Below are 14849 nucleotides of genomic sequence, written 5' to 3'. Positions count from 1 at the left end.
TATTGAAATGTGTGTTGTATTCTATTGTGAATGTTCCTGGAAATCACAACAGATGTGATGAGAGACCAGTGTGACATTTGTTTGCTAATTAATTTGTTTATTACTTATACTTTGTTTTACACAGCAATACATCAGCATTTTATTTTTATTTTTCATAGTCTTCTCCAGTAGAGGATATGCAGTGCCACTGCCTGCAGGGGTCAGAGGCTTACAAGGAGTCAGCGGAGCACCAGGACAAGGATACTCAAACCCTGTGGAGGCCACATAATGTGAGTATATATGCAGAGATAGAAAACAAGGTCAGGTCAGGTCAGGTCAGCTTTATCATTGCATTGTTGGTTATATTATGTACATGATTAGGAATAGTACTGACTGACAGAGGCATAGGCCAAATGATTTCAATCACCTCTGTGGAAATAAGGATGCTCATGTATCTGAGAGGAGAGAAGTTAGGGGCTGGGGTTTTGACTGGTCGGTGTAATCGCCATGCGTGTTTTTGAATCTTCCAACATAGGCTCATTGGAAAAACTTGCCTCTACCTACATTTTTGCTCCAAAAACTCCAAAAACGTACCTATACATACAATTCACTGCAGTTTCCATTTGAAACTAACACTAGTGGCAGTAAAACACCAACAAATTTTATTACGCTCGACACGCTTTTGCGTCTTTATCTCTCATTTGCTTTTATTGACTGCAGTTTAGGGTAGGGTTTAGTATCGGTGGTACATTATTTTTAAAGGGGTCATGAACTGAGAAATCTTCTTTTGACATATAAAAGGTCATCATACTATAATCCTGTAAGTTTCAGAACTGAAAGCTTCCTTTTTATTCCAAAAACAGCTTACATTGTAACCAAGCCCAGCGAACGACTCGTTGTGGAATGTGCCTATAATAGGACAAAGGATCCTAATGCTAGGAATGTGGTTATTTATTTTCAACAATGTGAATGTCTCAGTTGAGCATTATTTATTTGGATTCGGTACATTTCTCAGTGGATGATTTGGTAAATCAGTCGCAATTTCGGCGCATGCTTTGCAAACAGACTTTTATGATATGGACTCTACAGTAATACCACAACATGTAAGTAACTGTGTTCATTCTAATGCCTGATCTGTGACCAGTGATTTCTGATATGTAATGATTTATGTACAGTCATATATTCTTTGTCTATGTCAGTAAATCAAACCAGTGACTAAACGGTTAACTTCACATTGTTTCTCTTGGTAGGATGAAAATAATCTGTTATTTAAACTGTGATTAAATTATATATAGAAAGCTATCAAAGAACGCTCCTTTTTTACAATCACTGGAGCTGTCAATCAAACAGTGCGAGTTTATCAGTGACTGAGTTCTGGACTCTCGCCAAAACTCCCTTTTATCAATAGTCTGATTATAATCAACGAATCTCTTATTTACATTGTGTTTTCACTGTTAGTTATTCATTAGTGTGCAGGAATCGAATTGCAAAGACGAGATCATAGTTCATGCACTCAACATGTCTGTAATCATGAATGATGACAGCTTTAATTTTGGGGTGAAAAAAGGCTGCGTGATTTCTACTTCAATAATGGCAACAATCTGCTAAATGAATGCTTGTTTTTCGCACACTGCTGATGATTTTATATTTAAGTTTTTAGGACTGATTTTTTAAAATTTACATTAGCTACTGACCAAGTGACCAATCATGAGTTAGCGTGTTCACCAGCACTGTTCTCCTATTCTCAGTATAGTTAGTTGACCATGCTGAGAAATCCATGCATGGAACAGTTTGTAATTGCACTGAACCCAAATAAATGCTGCCACTGGATGATGTAAAAGTCCTTATTGTCTTGACAGTTCTTAAGAAACTTTGTCTGTAGTCCTGGTAACAGAATTGTGTGAATGATGTGACATTTCTTGCAGGCTCTGGAAGAAATCATTCTAGTTCAGTGGATCTCAGTCGATGGTTTTGGGCTCAAAGGGTAATGGACAACAGGGAAAAACAATGCAGTTAATGTTTAGAAAAGACCCCTCGAGGGGTGAGATCAAACAGAGGAAAATGTTGACGGCCGGCAGAACTAAACAGCCCAAAGTGGGGCAGTGATGACTGTGTGATCCTAATTGAATTTGCCTGTGTTTATTCGGCACTTTTCATGAATGGCGTACAGAATAGGGCCTAAAACGTTTTTTTCCTCAATAGTTAGTAAAGGTTCTTAACCTTAGGTATCCTTTTCAATTAGTAGATTTTTTGTTATTTTCTAACAATAAATATTATATAGACGTCAAAGTTAAATGGACAAAATAAATCAATTTTAATTGGAATGTATTTGTTTTTGGAATAAGGTCTAATGAAAAAGTCTATGTTGTGCTGTTGAGTGTGGACAATGCCTATTGAGAACAGTGTTGTCACAATACCAGGATTTCAGTAGTCGGTACCAATACCAGTCAAATTTCCCGGTTCTCTGTATGCATAGCAAAAAGAATTTCACTATTTGACTTTATGAAGATGAAAAAAATATTAAAATCAAATCAAATGATAAAGGGGTGGTTGATTATGGTTGATTATTCACTTTTTTAACTTTAGTTAGTGTGTAATGTTGCTGTTTTTGAGCATAAACAACATCCGCAAAGTTACGAAGCTCAAAGTTCAAAGCAAAGAAAGATATTTGCTTTTAAAGAAATTGTTTTTTAAGGACTACAACAAACGGCTGGTAGGGACTACACAACATTCCTCCCGGGTTAGTGACATCACCAACCCTAAAATTTACATAAACCCCGCCCTCGGGAACGTGATTTATAGATTATCATGACTGAATATGCTAATCAATGACTAGAAGATAACTACACATAAGCTACCTAAATTCATCAACTAACCATTCAGAAATGTCCTGTTGCATTCTACATGTTGTCACTTCTTCTTGAGTCTCTCCATTATTGTCTGACTCCGGTTTGAACATAAACATTGAAATTTTCTGTGCATGTCTGTGTGAGGTAAAAGGACACAAACTGTTGTAGCTCCGCCCCCTGTGCTGGGAGCAGCAGCTCATTGGCATTTAAAGGGACACACAAAAACTGTGTTTTTGCTCACCCTCAAAAAGTGACAATTTTAACATGCTATATAAAAATATCTGTGGGGTATTTTGAGCTAAACCTTCACAAACACACTGGGGACATCAAAGACTTATTTTACATCTTGTGAAAAGGGCATTATTCCACCTCTTTAATTGTTAATCTTAATAAAAATTATAAGTAATCATTACTATGACTATGTGAGTCATTGCAATTTCAAATTCAAATCCAACATTTAAATACGGTTGTCAGTCACGAAACTTTGCTGTGCGCAACTAGCAGATGAACAAATAACTTGTATTCAAATTGTGAATGAGTTGTATTGTATACAGAAAGCAATGAAAGAGTGGTCACTTTATAATCATTGAAGCTGTCAGTCACTTCTGTTCAGAAGTTCTGCATTCTTGCTGAAACTCCTGTGAACGAATGTCTTATTTACATCGTTTTTATATTTTGTTCTTGCATCTATAGTTACTAGTATGTTTTTTCCCCCCCTGGTAATTCTCATTTAAAATGTATGTAATTCTGTCACTTCGTCACTGCAAATCACTGTCAATGTGAACACCCCTTTAGATGTTTCTCTGCATGGGACGTCAGATGTAGTCAGGGTGTTTTATTGGTTGATTTCAGACATTGAGAAAGGACATTTGCCTTTGGTTACCTTTACAAGTAACCAAGGTTTGAAATATTGAACCTACTGTAGCAGTGTTTCCCTTATGCCAAGCCCCAGAAAGGCCCAAATGGACAATGTGATGCATATTATACAAAAATTACAAAATGCTACTCTGAGCCTAGACTAGTATTAATTTGACAGAGCACATGAAAGTGGCATTTTACCACATTTACAAGTACAAGTAGGGGCGAATACAGGTTGAATGGGACACTTTCTGCCATTGAGATGACTAGGAAAAAGTTTCACAATCAACCTGAATTCACCCTATATGTGGTTTGCTCTTTTTCTGTTGAACTAAGTGTTTGTATCGATATACAGTATGTGTATGTGTGTATGGTGCAGGGATCAGCCTTTCTCTCTCTGTTCCTCTGTACAGGGCATGTTGCTTGCCCCTATCCTCTCTTCTTGGCAACACTCACAGCGGGGGAGTGTGCGGCCATGTGCGCCACGTCACCACAGACAGAGTGAGTCTCTTAACCATCCGACCAACTGAACCAGTCTGTGCACTAGCCCCAGCAGTGCTTGCTGCATGTCCGCCTGCCTCCCCCTTGTGCCCCCAAATCCACCGTCTTATCAAATTCCAGTGCGGAATCAGTCCATCATTTCCACTCCTTTTAGTTTCATTTACCTTATACCCTCTCCTCCCTTTCTGCTTGGTTTAGAATCTCCAGACCCATTTAGTTGTTCTGCTTAGTTTTCAAAGCCAGACAGTCATACTCGCACTGAATGACTTCCGTCTGTACTTTTATCTATGCTGATGAGATATCAGGTTTTGTCATTTCATTGCCTAAAAATATACAGTCGTGACTGAGATCCTTACTGTAAGGGATCAATTAGTTTACAAAATGAAAACCGTCATCCTTTACTCACCCTTATGTCATTCCAAACTTTTTTTTTTTTTTTCCAGGCATATGATAGCTTTTTTGAGGAACATACCTCTACTGCAGCTTTCGAATCTTATTCAAGCTAACATTCATGAGACACAAGGTGTTTGACCATGAGACATGAAACCCAATGATGTAACTTGATGGCAACTCATCTTGACACGTCAAGTTTGAACTGTGATTTGAGAGCTACAGCAGAAGTAAATAACCCTTCAATTTCTGTTTCTCAAAACCTATTGCTTAGCTTCAGAGACATAGATTACTTTTAGGATACTTTTAGGATGCCTTTTAGTCTTTTTTGAGGCTTGACAGCCCTAGTACCCATTTAATTTCATTCATTGTATAGAAATAAGCAGCTTGGTTTGGAACCCTTTATTTTTTTAGTAAAGGATCAGCTGTATAGTAAATCACCATACAGTAGCTGCCATCACGTCTGATAAACAAGATTTCATTTGACAGAAAGATCCTTCCCCACAATGCTTGTTGGTGAAAGAGCTTGCGAGCTGTGGTTAAGCCGTGATGAGTACTAATTTGTCAGATGGTAGCTGTGGGAGACAGGTATTGAGAAAGGGAGTCATTATCCCTTAGAGAAGACGACAACCTGACTCTTAGACACATAATCTCTCTCTCTTTCTCTTTGACTCTTCGAGCAGTCCAGACAGAACTTTAATTCTGCCCATTTTCAGATGCGCTAATGAGCATGGAACTGAATGCACTTGCCCTTTTTTCTTTTTGCTTTCATTTGTCACGTAAAGCTCAAAATCTAGATTACTGTCATGGCTGAATTGGCTGTTAATTTTTTGCCATTTGCTAGTAAAAAAAGTTTGCCTTCATGTTGTGTGTGTGTTGTGTGCTGATGATGCTTCCTGTTCTACCCCTGTCATCTGTGTGTATATCTTTCATTGACTGATTTTTCCTTATTGTTTCTCTCCCTCTGCCTCTCCAAAATTCGGGCAAAAGGAGTGGAGCATCTAGTTCATTACTTCAGAGACACTGCGTGGTATAGTACTGCCTGTCTTTTCTCTAAAACATCCTCTCAACCCCTTCCTCTCTGTTAGCATGGTCTCTTATTCTGTACTGTGAGGAGAGCCCATCTGCATTATAATTGTTCATTCGGTTTTCATGAAGCCGACTTTCTTCAAACCTCTTTTTGTCTTTCATTCCCTTCTGTCAAGCCCACTGTGTCTTTCATTCTCTCTTATCTGTTTGACCAACCCATTTAATTTTGTGAAATTATACAAAAGTTTACATTGTTACTTCCAGAGTTGGAGACATGACCAGTACCAGACTCCTTAGCCTTGTCTCATTGTTTATACATAGGTATTGTGTAACGTTTACGATACAAAAACGCTTTTTTGTATGTTTTAATAGATACTAAAACGTACAATATAGTGAATTGACAGCATCTAAAAACTAAATATTACTACATATTTACAGTTAAAAAACTATAAAATATTTACAAATATATCGTAAAATATATTTGTATAGATAAATTGTACAAATGTTATAGATATATTTTAAGTTTATTAAGACCTATTCCCAAACCTAAACATAACCACTTCAGAGTATAAAAAGAGTATATAAAATGTAACGGACAATATCAGGTTTAATTTCAGTATACCATTAAATAGATTTTTGAGCCGCTAATCCCACACATACTGTACATCTTAAACTAACCCTTACCATTTATTCTATATAGTAAAAAGATAAACATAACACAGATAAGTGTAATCACCATAATTTATTGCTAAAATGTCAAAAAAATTACGATTTGTTACATTTACAGTCCTCTCAGAAGGTAACAATAGTTTTATGTGAGGTAAAGAGCAGAATTGAAGTTGTTAATAGCTGGAAATGTTATCTCGATCCCCTTTGTGACAATGCAGGCAAGAGCCAATGAGTGTTTGATATCACTAACGTAAAACTGTTAGTGTTACTGTTTGTTGGCTGGGGACCCAAGTTTAGTTTGAAGATGAAAAAAACGTTCTAAAAAATGTTCTCTCACCATTCCTGATTTCTAACATGCACTGACTTGAGAAAAAAAAGAAGGTATGAACACTTACGAACACTGATTTATGCAACTGGCCCCAGGTGTAAACAGGGCCTTAGATTGAGGACCAAACCAATAACAGATCCCTAAAGACCCAAACCTATAGAAGATCTTCTTATTTGAGTATAGTTTTAAAAGCAATGGCCTAACTTTGAGTGCTGTCACCTAATGGACTGTGCAGATGATGAAAATGACATTATGCACACTGTAGTGGCCAATGAACTTAGACGCCTTGAAGCCAAGATCCCGACCAAAACCTGTATGTCTAAGATCCACAATGTCCATTTTAAATGGGGAAAATGGCCCAAAAATGTATTCCATCATTAATTGCAGACGTTGTACCTCTGACTGTAAGCTCAGACCAAGACAACAAGTAATTAGAGAAAGACCCAGTCCAAGGCTGTATTTATGTTGTTCTGATATGTCTCAAGACCAAGACTGCAACTTTGGTTTCTACACAATTAGTGCCTTTTTGTTTGACATTTTGCAAATTGCAAGGTATACTGGTACTAAAAATGTTTTAATTTCAAATGTAAAAAATACCATGTCGAAAATTTGAATCAGTCAATGAGACACGCAACATGGCAGCTGAGTGGTAGAAAGGGCTGATAAAACAAAGATGTTGATTTTGATATCTTTGCCCTCAGCTCACTGAAAAGCAGTGCTGTAAAAGCCTAATATGGAATTATTTGACATTCAGAAAAAGCAAAATGCTAACCTGCAGATCTGTCAGTCTGCAAACAATACCACAAGAAATGCCGCTTCAGGAGGGAATACATCAAACCATGCAAACCAAATTATATAAAGTCATAGACAAGTGTGCATGTTAAGATTCAAAATATTGTTGAAAGTTATATTTTATTGCAGCATTTTGATTCACTACTTCTCCACTTGACATTTGAGTGCTGATATGTCCTGAATGATGCCATTGGTACACCAATCAAACTAAATATTGTGTTTGGACTTGAAGTTGAGGTTTTAATTATGCTGAAATGCTTAAAAACATGCAACAGACTTTGTAACTGCATGATTCACTGGTTTTCAGCTCATCAGTCATCCAGTGTGGTTAATTTGTTGCCTACTATAATATCGATTTAGTTCTGAGGTAGCAAAGCTTGGTATTGTAAGCATTTTTTTTTTTAAATCAGAGCAACCCTATGTGTAATAAAAGCAACTGCAAGAATGAAAGACTGGCTTTACCAAAAATTCTTGAATGAAAAAAAGTCTTCATTAATATGAAATTTCATATTTTATTTTCACGTCACCATTTGCTGAAGTGATTAGAGAAAATCCCGCTTTTAATGGGCACACTTTTTGTCTAATGAAAACTTAATTTCTCATATCAAAGCCATTCTGTCTTCATGTATTTCTTTCTTTGTTCTTCTTTTTTTCTGGCAGTGGTGATATTATGGTTATTATAATAATATATTTGATTATTCAACATCTTCCTTTTCATTTCTCATCTTTTATTTTTTGTATAAGTAGGGAACGTGGAGCACATGGGCCGTGAGAAGTAATTATGTGCTGTTATACCACGGGCTGTTTAAATACTCGATTCTGATTGGCTGGAAGGTGTGCAGTAAAACCGTTTAATGCACAGGTAGTTCCAGTCAGTTTGATTACAGTTAGAAATTAATCCACTACTATAAACATTGGTAACCATAGTAACAGAGTTACACTTGCAAAAGAGTGAGAGAGAGAGACACATATGAAAACGTTAGGTAGGCTCAGAGCCAGAGAGAAAGAGTTGCGACGCTCTTTGATCGCTCGCGATGGCTGTCACGTGGTTCATGTAAGCCCCAATAGTTCCAAAACATACGCGGGCTGTCATGTTCTTCTATGGGACAGACAGCAGCGATTGCATTATTGACCGGTAAATATAAAATAAAACACACACCCAAGTACTTTTTCAGCTGTTACTGCATTATTGCATTAGTTATGCATTTGGAGAGGCAGGGTGACAACGAAATAGCCTACTACTGTATATTACTTGGATACGTTTTAGGCTTTTTTTTTTTTTTTGAGGGAAAAGACAGAGCTAGATAAGATCGAAGACGACAAAGATGAGGTCAATACGAAAAAGACAACTAAATGGGCAGTTAACACTCTCAGTGACTTGTTGCGCCAAAGACAGAACAATTGTGATTTCGAGACCTAACGTTAGGCTACTCTGCTTCTCTTTTAAATGAGACATTTCGGGAGTTTTATGCCTCTGTTCAGTCTACCGCTGGACGCGAATACAGTGTTGCAAGTTTGATGCGTCTCAGAGCAGGTATAAACTGTCACATTACAAAATACAACATCATAAGGGATAAAGACTTCAAGTCAAGCAATGCCGTCTTTAAATCAGTTTTAAAGCGCTACAGGAAAAATGGAAAAGACACCAGCGTTCATCATCCGCGTAAGAAAAGTTTGGTTTGACATACAGCTAATTTATTTAAATAAATTACATGATTAGTTCAAATAAAGCTTGCCTTGTCACTGTCAGTGTTGCCTATCATTCATAAATAATTTTAATAAATCCATGAATCATTAAGTTATAGGCCTATGCTTAAGCAACGAGGGGACTGTAGACTTTAAAGAAGAGACGCTCTAGGTAACTCGCGCACGCATCTCTCTCTCTCTCTCTCTTTCTTCTCTTTCAGTTCTCTGTCTCTCTCTTAATAATGAATTTAAATAAATGTGATAATTCATTCAAATAAAAGCAATCCGATGACTCTACTTTATTTAAAGCGGACGGAGTGCTAGAACTAACGAGCCGTAACTTAAGAAAATAACCGTCATTTTTACACGTCTGTTAAAAAATTACATTGTAAACATCAGTTACAGCTTTAACTTCTTATTAACTTGGCAAATAACCGAGGTATAAGCGGGATAATCCACGGCTTCCGCTTCGCGTCGGGTGGTTCTTCGCCTCTACGTCGTGCATTAAAATCCTTTAATGCATGGCTAGCCGTGGATTATCCCTTACTTATATTCTGCAGTTCGTTCATCACACACCTCTTTTAAACAAAACTGAAGATTCCCTTGGTATTCCTGTGACATTAATGTCTGTATATTCTAATTTTCTGGAATGCTTCGCACTGGTGTAGCTAGAGGTGGTAGGTTATCATCGATTTAGGTGTGAGTACATGACAATTAAACAAAACCGCAGCACCTCTGGCATCATCCATATTTTATAATGATGTATTAGAAAAAAATGTATTTGAGAAACTATGAGGAAGTCATTTGCAGATAACTGATGGCTTTTTTTATATTTGGGGAATCTTTTGGCAGTTCTCTTCATTTCATTCACAATTTGTTTACACTTTAGTGTGTTCACCTTGTTTACATTTTCCCCTCTTTACTTTTTTTCTCCACCTGTCTGTCTACTTTTCCCTCCCTCCCTCCATAGATTCTTTCTGCTCCAGAGCTCTGTCACCTTTTCTCAGATGTCTTGTTTTAATTCTTGGTGAGCTCTCATAAATTATGTATGAAACAACTGAGAGCCCTCACACAGCTCCGTTAAGACTTTCTCTGAGGTTTTGACAGGGCTGCAGGTGCTCTCGGGTTAGCCCGATTGAGACTTCACCTCTCTAGACAAACTTCTCACTGCTGTCTCGTCCATTCTGAACCACATACTGTGGGAAAAAAAAACTTCAAAGGATTATATTTTTGTGAAGACCTCTAGGTCTTCCAGGAATTGGCTCAAAACAGGGAGATGGGCTCAGTCAATAAAACAAGCACACTAAACGTCATTGTATGGAAGATGGTGTCCATTAGAGGGTGCTGTGGACCAGGAAATACCTCCTGAGGATCCGAGGAAACACTATTGGGGTTGCATGTGGCATACACATGTTTGTGAACTTGGAGATAATGGAGATTTGCTGTGGACCAATAATGAACATTTTGTCATTTACTCGCACTCATGTTGTTCGTATACAATAGCTTTGTGTGAATGAATCATTCTTTTGAGTCAGATCTTTTCAGTGGATGAGTTAAAAGCACGTGTAATAGCAACTTAATAGCGCGTAAATGGCTCAAATCGAAACTATGTGGGGACAGTTTGCCACTTAAAGGGTTAGTTCACCCAAAAATGAGCGCACATTCACTCTCATGTCAACACAACAGGTATGCGTCTTGGTGCTCTCTATATGCGTGTTGGAGATTAATATCTTGCAAATAAAGTGGGAAATTATGGTTTTTTTTGCAGAAACAAAGCACTCACATTACTTCGTAAAATTGAGGTTAAACCACTGGAGTCACATGGATTACTTTAATGATGTCTTTACTAACTTTCTGCGGCTTGAAAGTGGTAGTTGCATAGACTGTCAATGGAGAGTCAGAAAGCTCTTAGATTTCATTAAAAAGATCTTCATTTGTGTTCCAAAGAAGAACAAATGTCTTACGGGGTTTGAACGACAATCAGGGTGAGAAAGTAATGACAGAATTTTCATTTTTGGGTGAATTAACTCTTTAAGCGCAATATAAATACCTTCTTGCTGACAGCTATTATTCTAATTGCAAATAAATGGCATAATTTTTTTTTTGAAAATACAAATAAACTGTAAACAAATGAATCCTCTCTAGCAGGAAATGTAAATCTTAACAGAAACAGTAATAGAGTCCTGCAGGGGGGAGTTTTTTTTTTTTGTTAGCATTTTACCACTTCTGGTTCCATTGTCCTTAATAGTTTTTTTGAATGTTGAATGTCTAAAATAAGGTCTGTATTTTGTAGTACAGACCTTGTAGTTAACACAAGTTCAAGTTTTTTTTTATTCTACGACATAAAATACATCAGTAATATACCCTCTTGTACCCTTACATGTCTTGAAAAAGGCGGTTTCTAACAACTGATTAAATGGGACTACAGAGGTTGTCTGGAATATTAAACTTCATCACATCAAACAGGAAAACTCATCAACTCACTAGTTCGCTTTCACAGCCTAGTTTTTGTCTATAATCACTCTCTTGCTCTCAAACTTTCAGGGGAAATGTTTTTTTTAAATAAAGACTGAAAGAGTCAGAATCTTAATGGTGATGACATTGAAGTCATGTGACTGTGGTGTAGTTCGTTTATACCCTTTTTACCTTTGCCGAATGTATTTAGGCTTCAAAATTCATAAAAGTTGTGTTCATTTGTGAAGAGTATCGTGATGAACAGAATGTGTAACTTTTGTTAGTCACAGAGCTTATTTTCTGCAATAATCCAAAAGCCAATAGAAAAATCCTTGGGTTTTTGTTGAGGGAACCAGTGTGACGCTAAATTCAGGGTTGGCCTACAAAAATACTGCAGCACTCTATAAACTCACAAAGTAAAAATCGGAGTAATCATAGACCACCAGAATCAACAAATAAACATTTAAAAATTATTGAACTTACACAGTTCAAAAAGCATAACCTTAACTCTTAGCCATTACATGTGCTAACTTCAAACTAGTTTGATCTGACCTTGTGTGAATAAAAGAATATACGTCTGCTTCGCGTCGGGGTCCTCATCATCCTGTTGGGGGTTATTTTGAGAGAACCACCGGCTGGATTTACATTATTCCGCTTATTACACGCCTACTTGCCATATGAGTAAATAATTAGACACGAAATATTGATCTGTGTTGAAATATTTTATTAGGTCTTTAAGCGCAAAGCTTCCGTGGAGAGAGCAGTTTCAGCGCGGCAAGTTCAAACTAAATGGACATTTAAGAGATCATTAAGAGATCATTCATATCACTTATATTACACAGCATTTCTCCACATAAATAATTATGGGGATAAGATATATTGATTTCAGATTAAACTGTTTTAAAATCGTACCTGTTTGTATTTCATAATCCAATAGTCACAAAATGGCAGCAGCTGGGTTTGTATAAAACAAGAGAGAGTGAGTCCACGATACTGGATGGCAATTAAATAACTACACAAAATATTGATTCGACTGAGTTTTAATATTGTATTAGCTCACCAAACGCAAAACTTCCACGAAGAAAAACCGTTCCTAGCAGGCGTATAGCACTGCTGACTTCAGTGACCCGGATGAGCCTGCGTTATCTGCTTTGAGTGGTTGTTATCTGGGAATAACTTACCGCTGGATGGCGCTATTGACCAATTAGAATCAAGTACTCCACAGAGTCGTGTAATACATTTTTTTAACTCACCCCATGACTTCAATCTTGTAAAGTATGTAATCGTGGTAACTTTTGCATGGATAACATTACGGTTCTATTATGCTCCGTTTGCATTGAATAAACGCCAGCCATGGAAAATAATTCACCAGTGCCAATCAACCAGCACAGAAGACATCAAAGACTGAGCTAACAATAGCACTGTACTCCAGCACCTCAATGTCCTAGCACAGAAGCCTTGCATCACATGGAATAATTCACATGGAAGTTGGCTTTCCCATCAATATTATGTGTATATTTCTTGTGATCCTGAATTTGAAATATTAAATAGGAGGCAGAAATCTTTCTATGTACCTTCCTCAGAAAAACTGCCCTAGTTTGGATGTTTTGCTTTGTGACAATGCTAGCTTCTCTAATCTAGACGCTTTTGGGTGTGAGTCGTAAGTTGTTTACTTGAATTGCATTCTTGTTTGTCAGTCTGAGAGATGGGCTCGAGTGCTTGTACTGCTTTGACAGCGACCTCACCACCTCACGTGTAAGTCTACATCATTACTAATAAGTGTGGAGAGGCTGATTTCCACTTCGCCAAGAACTGTAAGGATCAAAGCCCTCTCCGACAGCTTGTTGTGTGGATGCTTCAATCTGTCTCACTCAAGTCTGAGTTAACACCCAGAGCAGGTTCGTCCAAAACTGTGTGGCTGCAGCTGAGGATAGTGTCTCATAAAGCATGAACGATATAAAAGTTTTAAACATTAAACAACACTGAGAGTTGCTTTTTGGTACTATTGGTTATCTGGAAATATCAACACTGATAGTTTTTATTTTTTTAATTGAAGAGACATTAAGAGAGAAAAGCCAAGGTGTTTATACAGTAAGCATTATCCTTACATACAGTCATGGAACAATAAGAATGAAAGGGATAGCATTATTAGTATTATTATTAGTATAATATTATGTCATCATTTACTCACCCTCATGTCATTCCAAACCTGTATGACTTTTTTTTCTGTGGGGAAAATATATTGTTACATCATAACAACAGTTTTTGTTGCCATTGACTTCCATTGCATGGAGAAAAAAAAAAAAATTCTCAAATTATTTTCTTTTATTTATAGTTAGATCTACACTCACCGGCCACTTTATTAGGTACCCCATGCTAGTAACGGGTTGGACCCCCTTTTGCCTTCAGAACTGCCTCTATTCTTCGTGGCATAGATTCAACAAGGTGCTGGAAGCATTCCTCAGGGAGTTTGGTCCATATTGACATGATGGCATCACACAGTTGCCGCAGATTTGTCGGCTGCACATCCATGATGCGAATCTCCCGTTCCACCACATCCCAAAGATGCTCTATTGGATTGAGATCTGGTGACTGTGGAGGCCATTTTAGTACAGTGAACTCATTGTCATGTTCAAGAAAACCAATTTGAAATGATTAGAGCTTTGTGACATGGTGGAAGTAGCCATCAGAGGATGGGTACATGGTGGCCATAAAGGGATGGACATGGTCAGAAACAATGCTCAGGTAGGCCGTGGCATTTAAACGATGCCCAATTGGCACTAAGGGGCCTAAAGTGTGCGAAGAAAACATCCCCCACACCATTACACCACCACCACCAGCCTGCTCAGTGGTAACAAGGCATGATGGATCCATGTTCTCATTCTGTTTACGCCAAATTCTGACTCTACCATCTGAATGTCTCAACAGAAATCGAGACTCATCAGACCAGGCAACATTTTTCCAGTCTTCAACTGTCCAATTTTGGTGAGCTCTTGCAAATTGTAGCCTCTTTTTCCTATTTGTAGTGGAGATGAGTGGTACCCGGTGGGGTCTTCTGCTGTTGTAGCCCATCTGCCTCAAAGTTCGACGTACTGTGCGTTCAGAGATGCTCTTCTGCCCACCTTGGTTGTAACGGGTGGTTATTTGAGTCACTGTTGCCCTTCTATCAGCTCGAACCAGTCTGGCCATTCTCCTCTGACCTCTGGCATCAACAAGGCATTTCCGCCCACAGAACTGCCGCTCACTGGATGTTTTTTCTTTTTCGGACCATTCTCTGTAAACCCTAGAGATGGTTGTGCGTGAAAATCCCAGTA

The 14849-nt window shown here is 37.8% G+C and overlaps 1 protein-coding gene across 3 annotated transcripts in view; it reads left to right on the top strand.

Annotated features, from left to right (window-relative positions):
* The window catches only part of ccser2b (coiled-coil serine-rich protein 2b), a 102055-nt gene that overhangs the window by 83043 nt on the left and 4163 nt on the right, over window positions 1-14849 (top strand). Inside the window, exons 9-11 of one of the 3 annotated variants that reach the window (XM_056247259.1) lie at window positions 159-269; window positions 4100-4187; window positions 5568-5607. In XM_056247259.1, coding sequence (XP_056103234.1) covers window positions 159-269; window positions 4100-4187; window positions 5568-5607 — 239 coding nt within the window. The remainder of the gene's footprint in view (window positions 1-158; window positions 270-4099; window positions 4188-5567; window positions 5608-14849) is intronic. The other 2 variants (XM_056247260.1, XM_056247258.1) reach the window with 2 other exon arrangements.

This window comes from Rhinichthys klamathensis, unplaced genomic scaffold (assembly GCF_029890125.1).
Source record: "Rhinichthys klamathensis goyatoka isolate OS25496 unplaced genomic scaffold, OSU_Roscu_1.1 h1tg000045l_1, whole genome shotgun sequence".
Classification (NCBI taxonomy): Eukaryota; Metazoa; Chordata; class Actinopteri; order Cypriniformes; family Leuciscidae; genus Rhinichthys; species Rhinichthys klamathensis.
This window is presented reverse-complemented; position numbering and strand designations above follow the sequence as displayed.